The 18,304-nt window shown below is 48.0% G+C and overlaps 1 protein-coding gene across 3 annotated transcripts; it reads left to right on the forward strand.

Annotated features, from left to right (window-relative positions):
• Positions 1 to 4,066: 4,066 nt before the first annotated feature.
• Positions 4,067 to 16,588, forward strand: LOC119862114 (zona pellucida sperm-binding protein 3-like). Of its 3 annotated transcripts, XM_038418142.2 has the most exons (10): positions 4,114 to 4,552; positions 5,991 to 6,109; positions 6,198 to 6,301; positions 6,375 to 6,552; positions 6,631 to 6,751; positions 6,852 to 6,943; positions 7,041 to 7,183; positions 7,346 to 7,465; positions 9,257 to 9,348; positions 10,060 to 10,234. In XM_038418142.2, the coding sequence occupies exons 1-9, from the start codon at positions 4,139 to 4,141 to the stop codon at positions 9,313 to 9,315; spliced, it is 1,350 nt and encodes a 449-aa protein (XP_038274070.1). In that variant the 5' UTR covers positions 4,114 to 4,138; the 3' UTR covers positions 9,316 to 9,348; positions 10,060 to 10,234. The 3 variants fall into 3 exon arrangements, with proteins under 3 accessions (XP_038274069.1, XP_038274070.1, XP_043349905.1); XM_038418141.2 differs by lacking the exon at positions 9,257 to 9,348 and having other exon boundaries at positions 4,067 to 4,552; XM_043493970.1 differs by lacking the exons at positions 7,346 to 7,465; positions 9,257 to 9,348; positions 10,060 to 10,234 and adding exons at positions 15,771 to 15,896; positions 16,429 to 16,588 and having other exon boundaries at positions 4,119 to 4,552.
• The last annotated feature ends 1,716 nt before the right edge of the window (positions 16,589 to 18,304 follow it).

Consider the following 18,304-nt stretch of genomic DNA (forward strand, 5'->3'; position numbering starts at 1 on the left):
ACAGCTCTGAAACTAGGAACAGTGGGCCTCGGCCATTTTTGGCCTGGTCTTTGCAAAAAGAAAGAAAAATGAGGTGTGCTGCTCTAGCATCAACTGTGTGTGTGTTCTCCAGAGCCCAGAGTTCTTCCAGAGAGTGGGGAGAGTAAGAAAGATCAGCAGTGAGTGAGTTGGTTCAGCAGCTCCTACATGGGGAGGAGATTGCAGACACAGGGGCCTTCTTAACAGATGAAGACATAAGAGATCTGGGAGCTGAAGTAACCAAATTGAAACTGAACAGAAGATGTCAATATTTACAAGGGGGAATGATGAACCCTCGGTACTGTTTAGCAGGAGCACTGGAGGATTTGCTAGCACTCGGAGTCCTTAAATTCAAACTCACACTTCTACCCTTTGACTGCTTAGGCCTGGACCTGAGGGTAGCTACCACGATGTTTGCTATTTAAGATAGGTTTCAGAGGGGTAGCCATGTTAGTCTGTATCAGAAAAAACAACAAGGAATCCTTATGGTACCTTAGAGACTAACAAATTTATTTGGGTATAAGCTTTCATGGGCTAGAACCCACTTGCATCTGATGAAGTGGGTTCTAGCCCACGAAAGTTTAGGCCCAGATAAATTCGTTAGTCTCTAAGGTACCATAAAGATTCTTCGTTATTTCTGTTTAAGACTGGTGCCACTTACCTAGCCTCTCAAGGGGTAGAAGGGCTGTCTGGACTCTCCATGAGTCTAACACTGGAGGTGGCGCCTGAGGGCCGCCACTGATGGCTCCAGTGAGATGCTTACACAGCCTCATCACCATACTATATGAACACTTTGCTAATATTAGTGAAGATACCCTGATGGTGTTGTGGGAATGAGGAACTATTCTCTCTATTTCACATGTGTGGAAACTGAGGCAGAATGACTTGGGCATGGTCACGGAAGAAGACGGGGCAGAACCAGAGCTGCACCTTGCTCTGGTGAATGTGAAGCCAGTGCCTAATCTGCAAAATGTCTGACCCTCCTTTGTCCCTGGGGTCCCCTGGCCACATTCCCAACAGCCCCTTGGTCCCTCTCTTCTCCCAGCCCTCCTCCACCCGATGCAGTAAATGGGGTTCCCATGTTAACCGCGCCCCTGGCACAACTCCAGCGCTCTAACACAGACTAACATTCCCCACATGACTGTCCTGACCGAGAAAGCTCTGAGCCCCTGACATCTCTCCACTCTTCTTTGCAAACACCCCTGAATTTATCTACCCAAAACTGCAGTGGCTGAAGGGAATACAATCATCCCCATTCCACATAGGGAAACTAAAGGGCCAAAATGAACGGCCACCTAACAAAATTCTAGTGTGACTGATTTTGAAGAAAGTGCAACATTTGTTTTTTAAGAGAAATGTTGCTGCAACCTTCATCAAGACCCCCAGAGAGAAATTCCTTCATTTGGAACCACAGAACTCACAGTGTAGCTCAGCTGAAGGATTTGACCCTTCAAAATCACCCCATGGTCCCTTACCCTGGAGGTTACTTGCTCTGTAACTAATGCTGTTAGACAGCAGCAGATGCAGGCCTCCTGGATTCTGCTCCTGTATCTGGTCTGCCAGTGTGCTCTAGAGGTTAGAGCCGTGGCTGCAGACAGGAGAACTGACCATAGGCATTTGGTATGAGCATTTCAAATGCCAGTATGGATCAATGGATGACCCTGAGGTCTGTCATATTAATGGCCTGGATTTTATTCTGAGCTCTCCCAGAAGGAGCCTTGTGCAGCCTCAAATTTACCTGATCTGTAAAATGGGGTAGAATGAAAGATGTATCCCTCACAATGTAGGATAGGAAGCTCCAGTCAATTATTAGAGCTGAGTGATACACATCAATATTAACAGGCAGTAGTAGAAGAGGACTCTTGAATTTATGTCCTTCTGGGTCTCAGCCAAGTGCAACTTCCCCAAACTACAGTCCGTCTATCTTCATCTGTGGATGCTGGCTTGGCACGCAGAGCTCCCAGCAAGCCCTGGACTGCTCCCCAGGGCCAGCAATAAAGTTGAATGGATGGGACAAGTTTAGGGACTTGCACTTTGGGAATGGACACTAGCCCTTAGCAGGGGTATCCCAATGATCTTGGCTTCAAGTGGACTCCCCCCCTGAGCAGTACCTATCTCTGTGCACATAAGTGCGCTGGCTGGGGAGTTCACTGTACCATTAATTTTGAATTTCAGTAAGTGTTGGAGTACTGGGAAGTTCAGAAGACTAGAAGTAAACTAGTGCCAATTTTTATAAAGGGTAAATGGGATGACCAGGCTAATTATAGGCCTGTCAGTGATTCTGGGAAAGCTAATGGAGCAGCTGATACGGGACTCAATTAATAAAGAATTAAAGGAGAATAATGTAAATAATGCCAATCAACATAGCCTTATGGAAAATAGATCCTGTCAAGCTAACTTGATATCTTTTTTTATGAGATTGCAAGTTTGGTTGAGAAAGGTAACAGTATTGACATAGTAGACTTGGACTTCTGTAAGGCATTTGACTTGGTACCACATGACATTTTGATTAAAAGACTAGAACGATCTAAAATGAGCATGTCACACATTCAATGTATTAAAAACTGGCTAACTGAGGGGTTTCAAAATATAACTGTAAATGGGGAATCGTCTTTGAGCAGACATGTTTCCAGTGGGGTCCCGGATGCTATTTAACACTTTCATCAATGAGCTGGAGGAAAATATCAAATCATCACTGATAACTTTTGTAGATAATACAGAAATTGGGGAAGTGGAAAATAATGAAGAGGACAGGCCACTGATACAGAGCAATATGGATCTCTTGGTAAACTGGGCACAAGCAAACAATATGCATTTTAATATGTCTAAATGTAAATATATACATCTAGAAACAAAGAGTATAGGCCATACTTACAGAATGGGGGGACTCTATTCTGGGCAGCAGTGACTCTGTAAAAGATTTGGGGGTGAGCTCCCAGTGTGACGCTGCAGCCAAATATGACCCTGAGATGTATAAACAGGGAAATCTCGAATTGGAGCAGAGATTTTACTTTACCTCTATATTTGGCATTGGTATGACTGCTGCTGGAATCCTGCATCCAATTCAAGGAGGATATTGATAAATTGGAGCGGGTTCAGAGAAGAGCCACGAGAAGGAGTAACAGATTAGAAAATATGTCTTATAGGGATAGTCTGAAAGAGCTCAATTTATTTGTCTTAACAAAGAGAAGGTTAAGGGATGACTTGATTACAGTGTATAAATATCTACCTGGGGAACAAATATTTAATAATTGGCTCTTCAATCTAGCAGACAAAGGTCTAACACCATCCAATGGCTGGAGGTTGAAGCTAGACAAATTCAGACTGGAAATAAGAAGTAAATCTTTCACAGTGAGAGTAATTAACAATTGGATCAACTTACTAAGGTGGGAGGGGGGTGGATTCTCCATCACTGGCAATTTTAATATCCAGGTTGGATGTTTTTCTGAGAGATCGGCTCTAGGAATTGTTTGGGGGAAGTTCTCTGGCCTGTGCTGGTCAGAACGTCAGACAAGATTTTCTCAGTAATCTCTTCTGGCCTTGGAATCTATGACTCTAATGATAAGAATGTTCACATTTAAAAACAGGTCCTTTGGCAGAGCTGTATCTGGAGAAGATGCCTTTGGTCAAATGAACTCAACTTTGCATCACAATCTCCACCCCAGCCATTGACCCAGAAACTGATCTGCCTGTGTATGTGGATTTCAGAGAGGATGCAAACTTCAGCTTTAAACAGAGTCCATGTTGCAAGTTTAACTCTGGTGCAGCTACCACTGCCCCATGATGGAAAGCCCCCTGGAATCCATCATTCCCAAAGCAGACTGTACAACTGGCAATTCCATCGTATCAAAATCTTTTAAACTTTAATTGAATAAAACATGGTAGGAATCTCTCAAAATACAGCTGATGAACTGACCAACAGGTGGGACTGATTCCCATTGTTTCTCCCTTTTCCTTGCTCCAGGGTGTGAGCAGTGGGTGTGATTGGGCTCCAGCTGCCTGCAGTCTAGGGGAGGGTGTTAATTACCTGGGGCAGCTGTGAGCTGGCTTTAGGTGCAGGGTATAAAGGGTCCCAGAGCAGCAGTTTCTTTCTATAGTAGGTTTGCTGCTAGCAGGAAGGATGGGGTATAGTGGTGGTCTGTGCATTGCTCTTCTGTGCTGGGCAGTCAGTGGAGTAAACTGTTACGATCCCTGGGATTTCTCTAGGAGTGACTCAGCCATCTGGAGACCCAACTTCAGGGCTGAGCCCCCTCAGAGACAACCCCATGTACCTTCTCTTGTTGAGCCCTATCCCTGGGCTCGGGCTGATTCTTCTGAGCTCAGGGCTGTGTCCCCACTGCAGCCTGTCATGGTGCAGTGTGAGGAGGCTCAGATGGTGATCACTGTGCACAGGGATCTGTTTGGGATGGGGAGACTGATCAAAGCTGCTGACCTGAGTCTTGGCCCGGCTGCCTGCCAGTACACATCCCTTAATGCTGCAGAGAATGTAGTGACTTTTGAAGCTGGGCTCCATGAATGTGGCAGCACCTTGCAGGTAAGACAACTTCATACAAGCTAGAACACCTGTGAGTAAGATGAGCCTCATACATTCTGTCCCATTTGTGCTTTATTGGGTGGGCTAAATGGGGTGTAAAGGCAATGTTGGGTTAAAGGCATCAAAGGGTGAGATTAACTCTGGTCCTCCCTTGTGGATGCTGCATCATAATCCCTAATGTCACCTGTCTAAAAGCACAGCTCAGTAGGCTTTTGTGAAAGCAGTGCCCAAAGATATGGTGGGGAGGGATGCTTGGTAGCACTATGTGAATTCCCCTCTGGATACAGGCTGAAAATTTTGCTTAGGCCAAAATAGGCCTTGTCCTGTAAGACACAAGAAAATCCAAGTAAATGCACTGATGGGTTGTGACCTCTCCCTCCTTGGAGTCCCGTAAGGAATGGGGGTAAGTGAATGAATGACCCCTCAATATCATATCGGAGTTGGAGAGCAGGAACCTGTCATATGTCACTTGATTGAAGTTTCCTTGTCTAACACTTGCCTCACAATAGTGACCTTGTAGAGGGATTGATCTAGTGTGTGTCTAAACTCAAAGAAGCTGTTCTTACTTGGCATTGGCTATCTTGGGGGTCAAACAGCAGTGAAGTTTACAGCAACTTGGCTTTTTAATTTGCATTAGCAGCTCGGCTAATACTTGTAGAGGAGCCTGGGGTTGCATCTGAGCTTCAACCTGAGTTAAAACAAGATGTGCCAGATCTTCTCTATTTGAACCCCAGTTAGCTCACCTGAGTTAAAAACACAGCTTTTTATTTGTAGTTTTAGCTCTAACTTTAGAGAACTACATGGTGTGGACAGGAGCACATGGGTCCCACTTAACCTTCTGCCATGCCTTTGATGCCCAGTGCTGCAGGAGGCTGTAGGCCAGTGTATTATCAGCAAGGAAACTGAACTCTTTGGGTCATATCTTGAGATACCGCCATGCTGATCTGCTTCCCTGCTTGCAATGCTAAGAGATGGTCGCAACCAGCTGTTGGACTTCCCCCTGTCTCATTTTCCCAATATGAGACTTGCCATGGGAGAGTCCCTATAACAATAGGCCAGGGCAGCTGGGTTAATTCATCCTGCCCAAGGAAAGATGGCCAACAGCATAAAGGAGTGCCCAATGGGAGCTAGATTCTTGCTGACTTCATCTGCACTATAGGGGATAAGATGACTACCTGTCAGAAAGAGTGCTAGAAGCAGATGCTGCAATGACCAGAGCTATATAGAACTAGAGCCTACAGTACACACCAGTATTTACCTGGCTGGCATTCTATGGAAGAAGCTCTAAAACGAGTGTTTCTATTACCTTACAACTACGGTTGTGCACGTGTTGAAAGACTTTCCATTAATAGGAAACATTTCTCTAGATCTTGCTGAACCTAGTAGTTTTGTATGTCAGTGGTGTGCTGTTAACCCTTCCATGTCTGGTTCTTCCCAGATGACCCCAGACTCCTTAGTTTACAGCACAAGCCTGAACTATAACCCCACCCCTGCCAGCAACCCAGTGATCCTGAGAACCAATCCAGCTGTGATTCCCATTGAGTGTCACTACCCCAGGTGAGTCTGAGCTGCTCAGATCTCCTCCCTCCCCATCAGTCCCTGGTCTGGGATCTGGCTCAGTGACTGAGGTTTGCTCCTTTCCCAGGAAGGACAATGTGAGCAGTAAAGCCATCAAGCCAACATGGGTTCCCTTCAGCTCCACCCTGTCTGCTGAGGAGAGGCTGGATTTCTCCCTGCACCTGATGAATGGTAGGTGGGAGGTCCCTTCAGGGGAGCTGAGCCCTGCCCTGTCTGTCCTGCTCACTGTGAACTTGCCTTGCAGATGACTGGAGTGCTGAGAGACCCTCCAATGGATTCCAGCTGGGGGAGGTCATGCATATCCAAGCTGATGTCAGCACTGGGAACCATGTGGCTCTGAGGCTCTTTGTGGACAGCTGTGTGGCCACCCTGAGCCCAGACAGGGACTCCTCTCCCCGCTATGCTGTCATTGACTTCAATGGGTAAGAGCTGGGAGCCCTTTCTAGTCTAGAATCTCTCAAGTCTGTGGGGATATTACTAAACAGAGTTCTTGTGTGTAGGTGCCTGGTGGATGGGAGATCAGATGACACCACCTCAGCCTTCATATCCCCCAGGCCCCGGCAGGACACGCTGCAGTTCATGGTGGACGTGTTCAGGTTTGCAGGAGATGCCAGGAACTTGGTGAGCTCCCTGATTTCTGCTCCAAGTCTCTTTCCCCAGGCTAAGCAGCTGTTAGTGTCCCCTGGGATGGTCCTGATCCCTCTTCCCACTTCCCTTCTAGATCTACATCACCTGCCATCTGAAAGTCACTGCAGCTGAGCAAGCCCCAGATCCCTTGAACAAGGCTTGTTCCTTCAACAAAGCAGGCAACATGTGAGTAGACTAGAACCCCATCAGGGGAGTGACTGGGGAAAGGCAGCCTAGAATAGAGAACTCTTCACTGTAGATGACTGTTCCTGTTCTGTTCCAGCTGGTCTCCAGTGGAAGGCACCAGAGACATCTGCAAGTGCTGTGAGACTGGGAACTGTGGGCTGGCTGGACAGTCCAGGAGAGTGAACCCTCTGGACAGATGGCCAGGGAGGCGCTTCCAGAGAGATGTGGCCTCCAGGCATGGTAAGACCTATATAATCAGAGTTAACAGGTGGCTGTGTGGTGTTTAGGGGTCTCAGTAAAAAAGGGGGTTCTGCTAGACAACTCATGGACCTTCAGCTTGGCTTTATCACAATGTGGATAATGAAAGAAGCAACACCAATGTAATCTCCTCCCTCAATACAGGTGACTCCTCACTGAGGGAGGCTGATGTTGTGGTAGGACCCCTATTCATCACTGATGCTTATCGGGGATCCAGGAATCTTGTGGAAGAACAAATGGAAGTAGGGAAGGCAGCATCACCAGGTACTTGACTTGTATAGTAATAGTCCATGCACCTTCAGGGCATTGGGACTTTTTATGAAAAGTGAAAACTCCCTCCAACCATAAGGCTCAGCCCTGCAACCCAAGGGAACACTGAGTAAATGGCTTTGCCAGGACAAACCTATGGGCTGTCAGACCAGTGGGGAGGACCCAAAAGAAGCAAACTAGAATCCAGGCAAGTTCTCCACCCTCCGCTCTTGACTCCACCCCCAGCAGGGCTGAAGCACTAAAGTGGCTGAGACTAATTTATAATCTTGGTGGCTTGTTTAATGGGAAGTGCCTGTCTCCTGCTCCAGGAAGTTATGACAAAACACATACCACATAACCAATACAGTGACCTTAATGGAGGGCTAGACTTAGGAGGGAACATAGAAAATTACAATAGGGTCATAGGATTAACAAGGTGGTTAACTGATCCTTGTCTTGAATGTTGATCCACAAATTCAAGGAGTATGGGGAAAAAGCAAACTGGTGATAGAAGTACATAAGCTAAAACATGATTTAATTGTCACAACTTGGTGGGATAAATCTAATGACTGGATGATATAGCTCCTTCAGGAAGGACAGGATTTTAAAAAGGAAACCTTGTCTATTCTTGATGTACATGTGTTCTGTGTCCTCTCCTGGATCTTAGATCAGTTTAAAATCTCTGCCTAAAGAGCATATCATGGGGGGGGGGGGTCCATTGTGGACTCCAAATCAGGAAGAGGTGGATGAGGCATTTCTAGGACTTAATAGACATATCAAAACAGGAGACCTGGTGGTAATGGGGGAATTGCTTTTCTAAGACATCTGGGTTGTCCAATACAGCAAAAACTAATTCTTCCAACAAGTTCTTAGAATGTAGTGTGGACAACTCTTCTGTTTTGGAGAATAGCGGCAGTAACTGGGGAGAGCCATCTGAGACTTGATCCTGACCAACAGGGAGGCATTGGTAACAAATCAGAAGGTGGAAAGCAATTGGGGTGGAAGAGATCATGCAATGATCTTACAAGCCTAAGGCAAGAGCAGTAGAATCAAGATAATGGACTTCAAAAAAAGCCAACTTTAACAGACAGGTAGGGAAAGGTCCCAAGGGAAGAAAATTTAAAGGCAAAAGGAATTCAGAAGAGCTAGCAATTTCTCAAGGAGAAATATTACAAGCACAACTGCAAACTATCCCAATTTAAAGGAAAGATGGAGTAAGGTCAATATGGCTCCATCAAGAGCTCTTTAATGTCTTAAAATGCTAAGGAGTACAAAAGAATAGCATGAGCATGTAGGTCCAAAATTGGACTAAGGCATAAAATGAGTTACACCTACCAAGAAACATAAAGGCAAAAAGCCATTCTGAAAATACACTAGGAGCAAAAGTAACTTGTATTCCCATTCCTTAGTGGGGAGAAGATCTAATAATGGATGACTTCAAGAAGGCTGAGGTGTCTAGTGCCTATTTTGCTTCAGTCACCATTTAAAAAGGTTAACCATGACCAGATACTCAACACCACTATTAACAAGGTGGAAGGAACACAAGCCAAAGTAGGTAAAGAACAGGATAAAAAGTGTTTAGCTGTATTCTAGTTGGCAGGGCCTGATGCCTTTCCTAAGGAACTAGCTGAAACAATCTCTGAACTGATAGTGCATGGAGGATGAGTGATCACTCTGAGATGAGGTCCCAGAGGACTAGATAGGTGCAAACATAGTACCTAGCTTTAAAAAGGGGAACAGAAGGCCTAGGAAATCAGACCAGTTGGCTTAATTTTATTACAAACTGATTGTGCCTTATGTTTACAGATGAATTGATCAAGAACAAATGTCAAACCAATAACTGTCAAAGGAAATTACTGGCCTAGTGGTGCAGGAGATGGGGGAAGCAGACATGTCAGGTGTGTGTGGGGGGGGGGGGGGGGGGTCCTTTTTTTAGTAAGCCTTGGACCAGTCCAATGAGTCTCTTCAGCAAACTAAGGAAATGCATGTAGATGCAACTGGTTGAAAGAAAAGGAGAACTTGTGGCACCTTAGAGACTAACAAATTTATTAGAGCATAAGCTTTCATGAGCTACAGCTCACTTCATCAGATGCATCTGATGAAGTAAGCTGTAGCTCACAAAAGCTTATGCTCAAATTTGTTAGTCTCTAAGGTGCCACAAGTACTCCTTTTTCTTTTTGCGAATACAGACTAACACAGCTGCTACTCTGAAACCTGGTTGAAAGATGTTACTCAGAGTAACTATCAATGGTCTGCTGTGACACTGAAAGGATGTCTTAGGCAGTCAGTCCCTGGGTCTGGTACTAGTCAATATTTTTGTTGACATCTTAGATAAGAGGGGTGAGTGTATTTAAAACTTGTGGCTGATACCTTGCAACCCCTCTCGGCTTGCACTCTGGAGTACAGGATAAGAATTCAAAACTGACTGGATAATTCAAGATGAAAGTCCATGAAGTGCTAAGCACTACACTTAAGAAGGGAAAAATCAAATGCCTCCCTACAAAAGAGGGAATGACTGGCTTGCTTGTGTATGATGCAAACACCCAGCAATTTCACTAAAGCTGGAAAAAGTGCCTGGTTCCCATTCTAACCACAGATCTTTCCTGCAGGTGCAGAAGAGACTCCTGGGCTGGTGCTTGGGCTGAGTTTGGTGGCTGCTGCTATTGGTTTGGCCTCCATGACTCTGACCATCTGGTTCATATACAAAAACCGCAGCCATGCAATGGCTGGTGCTGTCATGTGATTTGGACCTTCTGTGTCATGTAAAATAAACCCATAAATGGACCTTAAGTTTGGTCAGTTCTGACTTCTTAATGGGTGGGAGTGATGCTTTCTATGCTGTGGGGGTAACTCAACCAGCTGGTCCTCATGAACTGACACTGCAGTGATTGACTATTCACACAGTGGCAGGGGTGGGGGGGTGAGGGCAGAGTTAGCCTCTCCTGGCACCAGAGTTGAGCTGTTAGCAGTGTGAAATGTTGGAGGTGCTGTCCTGAGCTTCTTGGGATCTAACACCTGCTATCTGTAGCACTTCTCCAAACAAAAGCAGTCTCCTAGTCATGACTCCCCCTGCAAATGGGCCAGTGCTGAAGGCACAGTCACTGGTGACAACAGCTAGAGGCAGCCAGAGTGCTGAGAACTGATAGAAAGGTGTAAATTCCACCTTGAGGGGAGACACCCAGGCTAAAAATAGCTTGGCTGTGGAGTGGGAGGGGCTCCCTGCCTCACTATGTACCAAGGTACCGCTGTCAGGGCAACTAGCCACTCACAATACCCCACTCAATTTTATTTTAAAGTTGGCAAGCTCAGACAAGTGCAGATAAGCTTCCTCCAGCTGGAATTGACACCTTGTCAAGTCTAGTGTAGCATAGAGCTTTTTGCTAATGAGAAAAAGCTACCAGTGGACCAAACTCATCCCTGGTATAATATCAGTGGCTGGGCATTAGTCATAGTCCTGGCCCTAGGGTAGTTCAGTAGGGCTTGGCTTGTTTATACAGTGGCCCAGCCAATATCACTTAAACAACCTCCTGTCCTCTCTTTTGGTCAGAAAACTCTGCTGCTTGACCCACCTTACAGTGTGGGGAAGGGATACTGCAGCTGTGCTCTGACCTCTGTAGCTGGCATCCTCCATTCAAGCTGCCTTGCTCTAGAAAAGTCCTGGTACAGTAAAAATTCCCTTGCAAGGAAAACTGTGAATGCAGGGGACAGAGCAGGCCCTTGAGGGGTGCATAGAGAGGAGGAGCACTGAGGGTACTAGTAGTGCTAGGGTGGAGGATGCCAGCAGCTAAGATGCATGTTTCTATCTGACAAGATGGTGGAATAGGAAATAATCCCATGTGCCTCATAGCCCTCTTCATAGGGCTGTGCTGCTGTGTCTACATTGAACACTTTTTCTGCCAAAATCAGGTTTTGCTGAAATGTTCCTCCCACCAATGTAACACCCCTGCAATGGCAACATCATAAAACCATCTCAGTGACTGGTGTAGCGCTTCTGTCAGTGTAGTTAGGATGATGGCGTGTCTGGGTAGATGCTGTTCTTGTCAATTTCATGGCTCCACTGGAGCCATCTAATTGACAAGAAAGCCAGTTCCCCAGCCTGGCTGCCATTCTGGCTTGGGCTGCTACCTCAGCTCCCCACTGGGAGCTCTGCTACCACCCCCCCCCCCCCAGAGTCCCTGCCAGGAGCACAGCAGCCAGCTAGACTCCAGCTGTGGATCTCTCTGCAAGAAGCCCCAGGTACCTGCCCTCCTGGCTGGGAGCACAGAGGCAAGAACTGTTCATGGTGGTGGGAGGCACAGGGGAGCAGGAGGTGCTGATGGGCAGGGCGTGCTGGCGGGCAGGAGGCACTAGGTTGCCAGTGGGTGCTCCAGCCCCAGGGCACCCATGGAGTCAGCACCTGTGCTGACACAAGATGCAGGGAGGAACTTTTATCCCTATTTTTACACCTGTGGAAACTGAGGCATAGAGAGGCTGTGACATAGTCACCCAAGAATATGGTGGCAGAACCAGGAGTTGAACCCTGAGCTGGTGAGTCCAAAGCCCGTGCTTCAACCACAAGAACACACATCAAGGTCATCAGCAAGGTTCTGGGCACATATTGCCCTCAAAAGAGCAGAGCTGGCTCTATCCCCTGACTGTCCCTCTGTTCTCCCAACCTTCCCACACCTGGTGCTGCAGAGATGCTGACTACTCAGCTGCCCCTAGGACTACTTTAACCTTCCCACCATTCCTTAAGCTTTCAACCAGCCCTATGTTCCACTCTAGACAGCTCCCAGCCCCTAACATCCCTCCACTCTGCCTTCTAAACATGACTGTATTTACCTATCCAAAACTGCAGTTAGGGAGGGGGGCATATAATCATCCCCCTCTCACACAGGGGAACTGAGGCATGGTGACAAAGGGCTAGAATTAGTGGCCACCTACCTAAATTCCCATGTAAGTGATTTTGAAAAAAAAAATGCAAAATTTGGTTTTAAAGAGATTTAGCTGCGGCCTTCACTAAACTGGCTACAGAGAAATTCTATCAGCTGAAACCATAAAATGCCCCACCGTGATCAGCATCCAATTTAACACAGGCCCTTTAGAACTAGCCCATGGCCCTCTGCCCATTCAGCTAATCCACTCTATAAGTGGTTTAAGCTCAATGGTTTGTTAGACAGCAGCAGATTCAGGCTGCTTGTGTCAGGAATGGAAGTGTTCTCTAGTGGTTAGAACCATGGCTACAGACAGGACAACCAACCACATGCTTCAGATGTTCGCTTCAATAGACAGCCTGGCTCAGTGGATGACAGTCAGGTCTGACATATTAATGCCCTAGATATAAATGTGACCTTTCCCAAGAGGACCATTGTGCAGCCTCTTAGTGACCTTACCTATAAAACAGGGGAGAATCAGACCTGTCTCCCCAGTGCATGCGGAGGAAGCCAGTTAAGTATAAATACACATAAATATGAAGAGCCATTGCTGGAAGCAACAAATCTTGAACTTACAGTTTCCTAGAACTTACCAGTTCTTCCAAGGTATTTAGGCTCCTAACTTCCATTGAGCTTAACTACCTGTGAGGAGCTGGGTCATGGTTCCTCACCCAGTGCCCTGTCCCGTAGTTGAAAGAGGAATCCTGTGTTTATTTGTGCGTACAGACACAGCATGCATGGCTCACAGAAAACCCCTGGGCCCTTCCCCAGGACCAGAAATAAAACAGAATGATTTTGGATAGGCTAAGTTTTGGGACTTGTTCTTTGGACTGGACATTAGCCTTCAGCAGGGGTAGCCCAATGATCTCCATTTCACGTGGATCCCTCCCTGATCATTTCTTAGCTGTGCAAGTATATCATGATAAGATTGTTCAAACAGGATACTCAAAATTTAAAACTAGGTCACTTGGGAGAGCTGTGGCTGGAAAACCCTTTGGTCAAATGAACTCAAGTTTGCATCCCAAAATTCACCTCAGTCGCTGTACTAGAATGCCAGTTTGGCAGCTGATCTGACTATCTACGCCAAGTTCAGATAAGAGGCAAAATTCAGAGACCAGGAATTTAAACAAAGAGTGGGTTACAAACTTAACTATGATGCAGCGATCACTGCTCCATAATAAAAATCCCTTTGGAATTGAGTATCAGCATTGCAGACTCTGCACAGCCGATATTTCACATCCATGATAACATCTTTCAGATTTAATTGAATGAAACATCAAAGGAATCTCCCAGAATACAACTGATGAACTGACCAACAGGTGGAGCTGATTCCCACTGGTCCTCCCATTTCCCTGCTCCAGGGATGGGTAGTGGATGTGATTGGGCCCCAGCTGCTTCCAGTCTTGGGGAGGGTGTTCATTACCTGGAACAGTTGTGAGCTGGCTTTAGGTGAAGGGTATAAAAGGCCCAGAGCAGCAGATTCTCTCTATACTGGGTTTGTTGCTAGCAAGCCAGATGGGGTATAGAGGTAGCCTAGGCTATGCTCTTCTGTGCTGGGTAGTAAGTGGGGTGACCTGCTACAATCCCTGGGATTTCTCTAGGAGTGACTCAGCTATCAGGAGACCGCCCCTAGGGCTGAGACCCCTCGACAACCAGCCCATGTGCCCTCTCTTGCCCAGCATTACCCCTGGGCTTGGGTTGATGCTTCCCAGATCGGGGCTGTGTCCCTGCTGCAGCCTATCATGGTGCAGTGTGAGGAGGCTCAGATGGTGATTACTGTCTGAGAATCCTTCACAATCTGCACAGAGGAAACCAGTGAGTAGAGTTGTGTAAAATGGCACTACTGTGACGCTAGTCTTCCTATGGCTGCTCTAGCAGACTGAGCTCTGAAATCCCCTGCTTCTAGTGGCCAGGCCTTCCGAAGGCAGTTGCCACTTCACTGGGCACTTGTTGGAAAACTTGAGCTCTTGTTTCCATCTGGCTGAGGCCTGTTCCTAGGCTCATCTGAATGACTTTACACATGCTCTGTGTACTAGTGTTAACCCTTCCATGTCTGGTTCTTCCCAGATGACCCCAGACTCCTTAGTTTACAGCACAAGCCTGAACTATAACCCCACCCCTGCCAGCAACCCAGTGATCCTGAGAACCAATCCAGCTGTGATTCCCATTGAGTGTCACTACCCCAGGTGAGTCTGAGCTGCTCAGATCTCCTCCCTCCCCATCAGTCCCTGGTCTGGGATCTGGCTCAGTGACTGAGGTTTGCTCCTTTCCCAGGAAGGACAATGTGAGCAGTAAAGCCATCAAGCCAACATGGGTTCCCTTCAGCTCCACCCTGTCTGCTGAGGAGAGGCTGGATTTCTCCCTGCACCTGATGAATGGTAGGTGGGAGGTCCCTTCAGGGGAGCTGAGCCCTGCCCTGTCTGTCCTGCTCACTGTGAACTTGCCTTGCAGATGACTGGAGTGCTGAGAGACCCTCCAATGGATTCCAGCTGGGGGAGGTCATGCATATCCAAGCTGATGTCAGCACTGGGAACCATGTGGCTCTGAGGCTCTTTGTGGACAGCTGTGTGGCCACCCTGAGCCCAGACAGGGACTCCTCTCCCCGCTATGCTGTCATTGACTTCAATGGGTAAGAGCTGGGAGCCCTTTCTAGTCTAGAATCTCTCAAGTCTGTGGGGATATTACTAAACAGAGTTCTTGTGTGTAGGTGCCTGGTGGATGGGAGATCAGATGACACCACCTCAGCCTTCATATCCCCCAGGCCCCGGCAGGACACGCTGCAGTTCATGGTGGACGTGTTCAGGTTTGCAGGAGATGCCAGGAACTTGGTGAGCTCCCTGATTTCTGCTCCAAGTCTCTTTCCCCAGGCTAAGCAGCTGTTAGTGTCCCCTGGGATGGTCCTGATCCCTCTTCCCACTTCCCTTCTAGATCTACATCACCTGCCATCTGAAAGTCACTGCAGCTGAGCAAGCCCCAGATCCCTTGAACAAGGCTTGTTCCTTCAACAAAGCAGGCAACATGTGAGTAGACTAGAACCCCATCAGGGGAGTGACTGGGGAAAGGCAGCCTAGAATAGAGAACTCTTCACTGTAGATGACTGTTCCTGTTCTGTTCCAGCTGGTCTCCGGTGGAAGGCACCAGAGACATCTGCAGGTGCTGTGAGACTGGGAACTGTGCATTGCTTGGAGGACAGTCTGGGAGAGGCAGCCCTCTGGACAGATGGCCAGGGAGGCGCTTCCAGAGAGATGTGGCCTCTGGGCATGGTAGGATCTGTGCCCACTTCACCTGGGAAGATGTCTGGCTTACTCCAACAGACTGTTCCTGGGGGATCTTCCACCCAAAATGGGATGGATGAGACTAACCTGACATGTTTTGGTTCTCTAATAGTGCTTCTCTCCTCAATACAGGTGAGCCCTTGGTGAAGGAAGCTGAGGCTGATGTTGTGGTAGGACCTGTAATCATCTTTGATGCTGATCAAGGATCAAGGGATCTCTCAGTTGATCAAATGGAAGCAGAGAAGGCAGCATCAGAGGGTAACTAGTACTACTCAGAACAAGTCTCATGGTGCCTCTACTGTCACTTATTAATCTACATTAGGGTGGCTTGGAAAAGTTGATCTAAAGGATGGATGGAAGAAATGGGTCTTGCAAGATCAGCTGTAAGAATCCCTTAGACCCAAAGGGGTTGTTGGTAACAAGTAACCTTGGCTCAAGGAGGGCTCCTCGCTGAGATAGTCCAACATTGACTGGCTCTGGTTGGACCATCAGCCACTGTAGCCTGGGCTTATCTGCTGGGACACCAGTCGTGTGGCCTGAGACCTGCAACCTATTGCCTAGTGGGATCTATAAATGGGTGCTGATCTCCTGTTCTGGCCACTTCTAGTAGACAAACTCCAACTGGCATCGCTAAAAAAGACGGCCCTACAATAGAGCTCAAGTAAAATCCCCCATTTTATTAACTGTGTGGCCTTCACTCATGTACCCAGCAAGTCCATGGTGGATTTCTGGAGAGGTTGCTGGAAAAGCAACTAGCTGCAGTTTTAACCATGTGTTCTTCCTCTTGTAGGATTCTCTTCTGCAGCTGGGCTGATCTCAGTGGCAGCTGCCATTGCACTGGCCTTCGTTACTCTGGGGATACTTGTACGCAGAAGATGCAGCCGTTCTAGTGCCTGAGCAGTCACGTGCCTTGTACCTTCTGTCTAATGTAAATAAATCCAATGACTAGAGTCTGGTCTAGGACTTGTTCTTAATGGGCAAGGGAGAAGGAAGGAGGGGGGGAAATGGTGTGGCTTGTGCACAAACCACATCATGGACTCTCCAATGGGCTTCAAAGGAGAGATGGCTGCCTTCAGGTTCCCAGAGTCAAATGGCTGGTATCTCTCCATAGGCAAATGGCAGGGGAATTTCCCGCCTTCTGAACTGTCCATTGGGCACCTGTAACCATTACAGGGCTCTAGCAGCAGAGAGAACACAAATCCCCCAGCCACTGTGCCCTCTGAGTGAAATGAGGGAGTTCCTGCTGACGCTGACTCTGACTGTGGCTTCAGGTGATGCTCTAGGACAGGGGTTCTCAAACTTCATTTCACCACGCTCCCTTTCGGCCAACAATTACTGTCATGGCCCAGGGCATCAACCCTCAAGGGCGTGAGCCCTGGAGCCCGTGGGCTCTGACCCTGGGCAGTGGGGCTCAGTCTGTAGCTTTAGCCCCAGCCAGTCTAAGACAGCCCTAGGAACCCTATTAAAATGGGGTCATGACCCCCAGTTTGAGAACTGCTGTTCTAGGAACGCTTCCCCCGATCCTTGTGTCCAAGGTGAGCAGGCTTGCCAAGTTCTTCTCACCATGGACTGAAATCACCAATGGTGTGAGATGTTGGGGTTAGGGCTAGATGTGAGTGTGCAGGCCAGCCCCCTTCATTGCCCTGTGCCACCAGGCAAAAGGAGCCTAAGAGGGGTGGGCCAACTTTTTGGTCTGAGGGCCACAGCTGGGTATGGAAATTGTGAGCATTCCTGAGCTGGGGGGAAGGGGACTCATGGGGTGTGGTACGGGGGAGGGGGAGCTCTACAGGGCAGTAACAGCAACTCTTAGCGGCCCTGCTGGTAGTGACCATACCAGGCCCCCTAGCTGGGATGGTTGTGAGAGCCCGGAGGCTCACATGCTGCTGGCCTTAACCATTGGCTAGCTTGGGAGGAGGCTGGCGCTGTGGGGATAGGGGGCACGGCCATGTAGGGGCAGGGTCCGATCCTGGAAACAGCCCAGTGAAGTCTGGGTGGTAATGCCAGTCGCGCCTCTGCAATGTGACTCTGCTTGTAGGAAAATGGTGCTCATCAAGGAATTGTGAGGTGGGAGCTGGGCGGAGCAGGACGAGCCCCTGACCCTGCTCCCCAGCAGCAGCTCAAGGCCTGGATTAAAAGGTCTGATGGGCCGGATGCAGCCCACAGGCCTTTGTTTGCCCACCCCGCTCTAAGAAAATCTTCCAATTTCTGCTCATGCTCTGGGCCATGACCTGCAGATCAGTGATCGTGCCCCTAGAGCAGGCTTGACTCAGTCTGAAGGGCTCTGCTATCTTGATCTCTCTACCGCTGTAGAGAACACAGCCAACCCTGCTCTGTGACAGGGCGTCATTTGTTCAAACAACCTCTCTCCTACCGCTGCGTGGGGAGCAGATTTCGCCCAGGGCTGCACAAACAAGATGTGCTGTCAGCAAACCCAGGGAGGGTATAGGGAGCAGCATGGTGTATGTTCCCAGAACAAGCGCTCTCTGCAGGAGTGGTTATTCAGCCTTGTGAGGCTGCAGTGGGGCACTGAAGCTGGTAGGCAAGATAGTGGGGAAGTAGCAGCCCCTTTTTCCTCAAACAAATGTAGCACTTTCAGAGCAATGGCCTTCGTAGGCTTCCTGTGAACCTAGACTTGGAAGGGACTCTAAGCTACAAAGGTAGTGATG

Source organism: Dermochelys coriacea, chromosome 10, assembly GCF_009764565.3.
Source record: "Dermochelys coriacea isolate rDerCor1 chromosome 10, rDerCor1.pri.v4, whole genome shotgun sequence".
Lineage (NCBI taxonomy): Eukaryota > Metazoa > Chordata > Testudines > Dermochelyidae > Dermochelys > Dermochelys coriacea.

What these genes read in the sequence shown, in the direction of transcription:
- LOC119862114 (XM_038418141.2), top strand. Translation starts at nt 4,139, where the DNA reads ATGGGGTATAGTGGTGGTCTGTGCATTGCTCTTCTGTGCTGGGCAGTC. An exon ending in TTCAACAAAGCAGGCAACAT is followed by an intron (nt 6,944 to 7,040) that starts GTGAGTAGACTA and finishes GTTCTGTTCCAG; the next exon opens with CTGGTCTCCAGTGGAAGGCA. An exon ending in AGATGTGGCCTCCAGGCATG is followed by an intron (nt 7,184 to 7,345) that starts GTAAGACCTATA and finishes CCCTCAATACAG; the next exon opens with GTGACTCCTCACTGAGGGAG.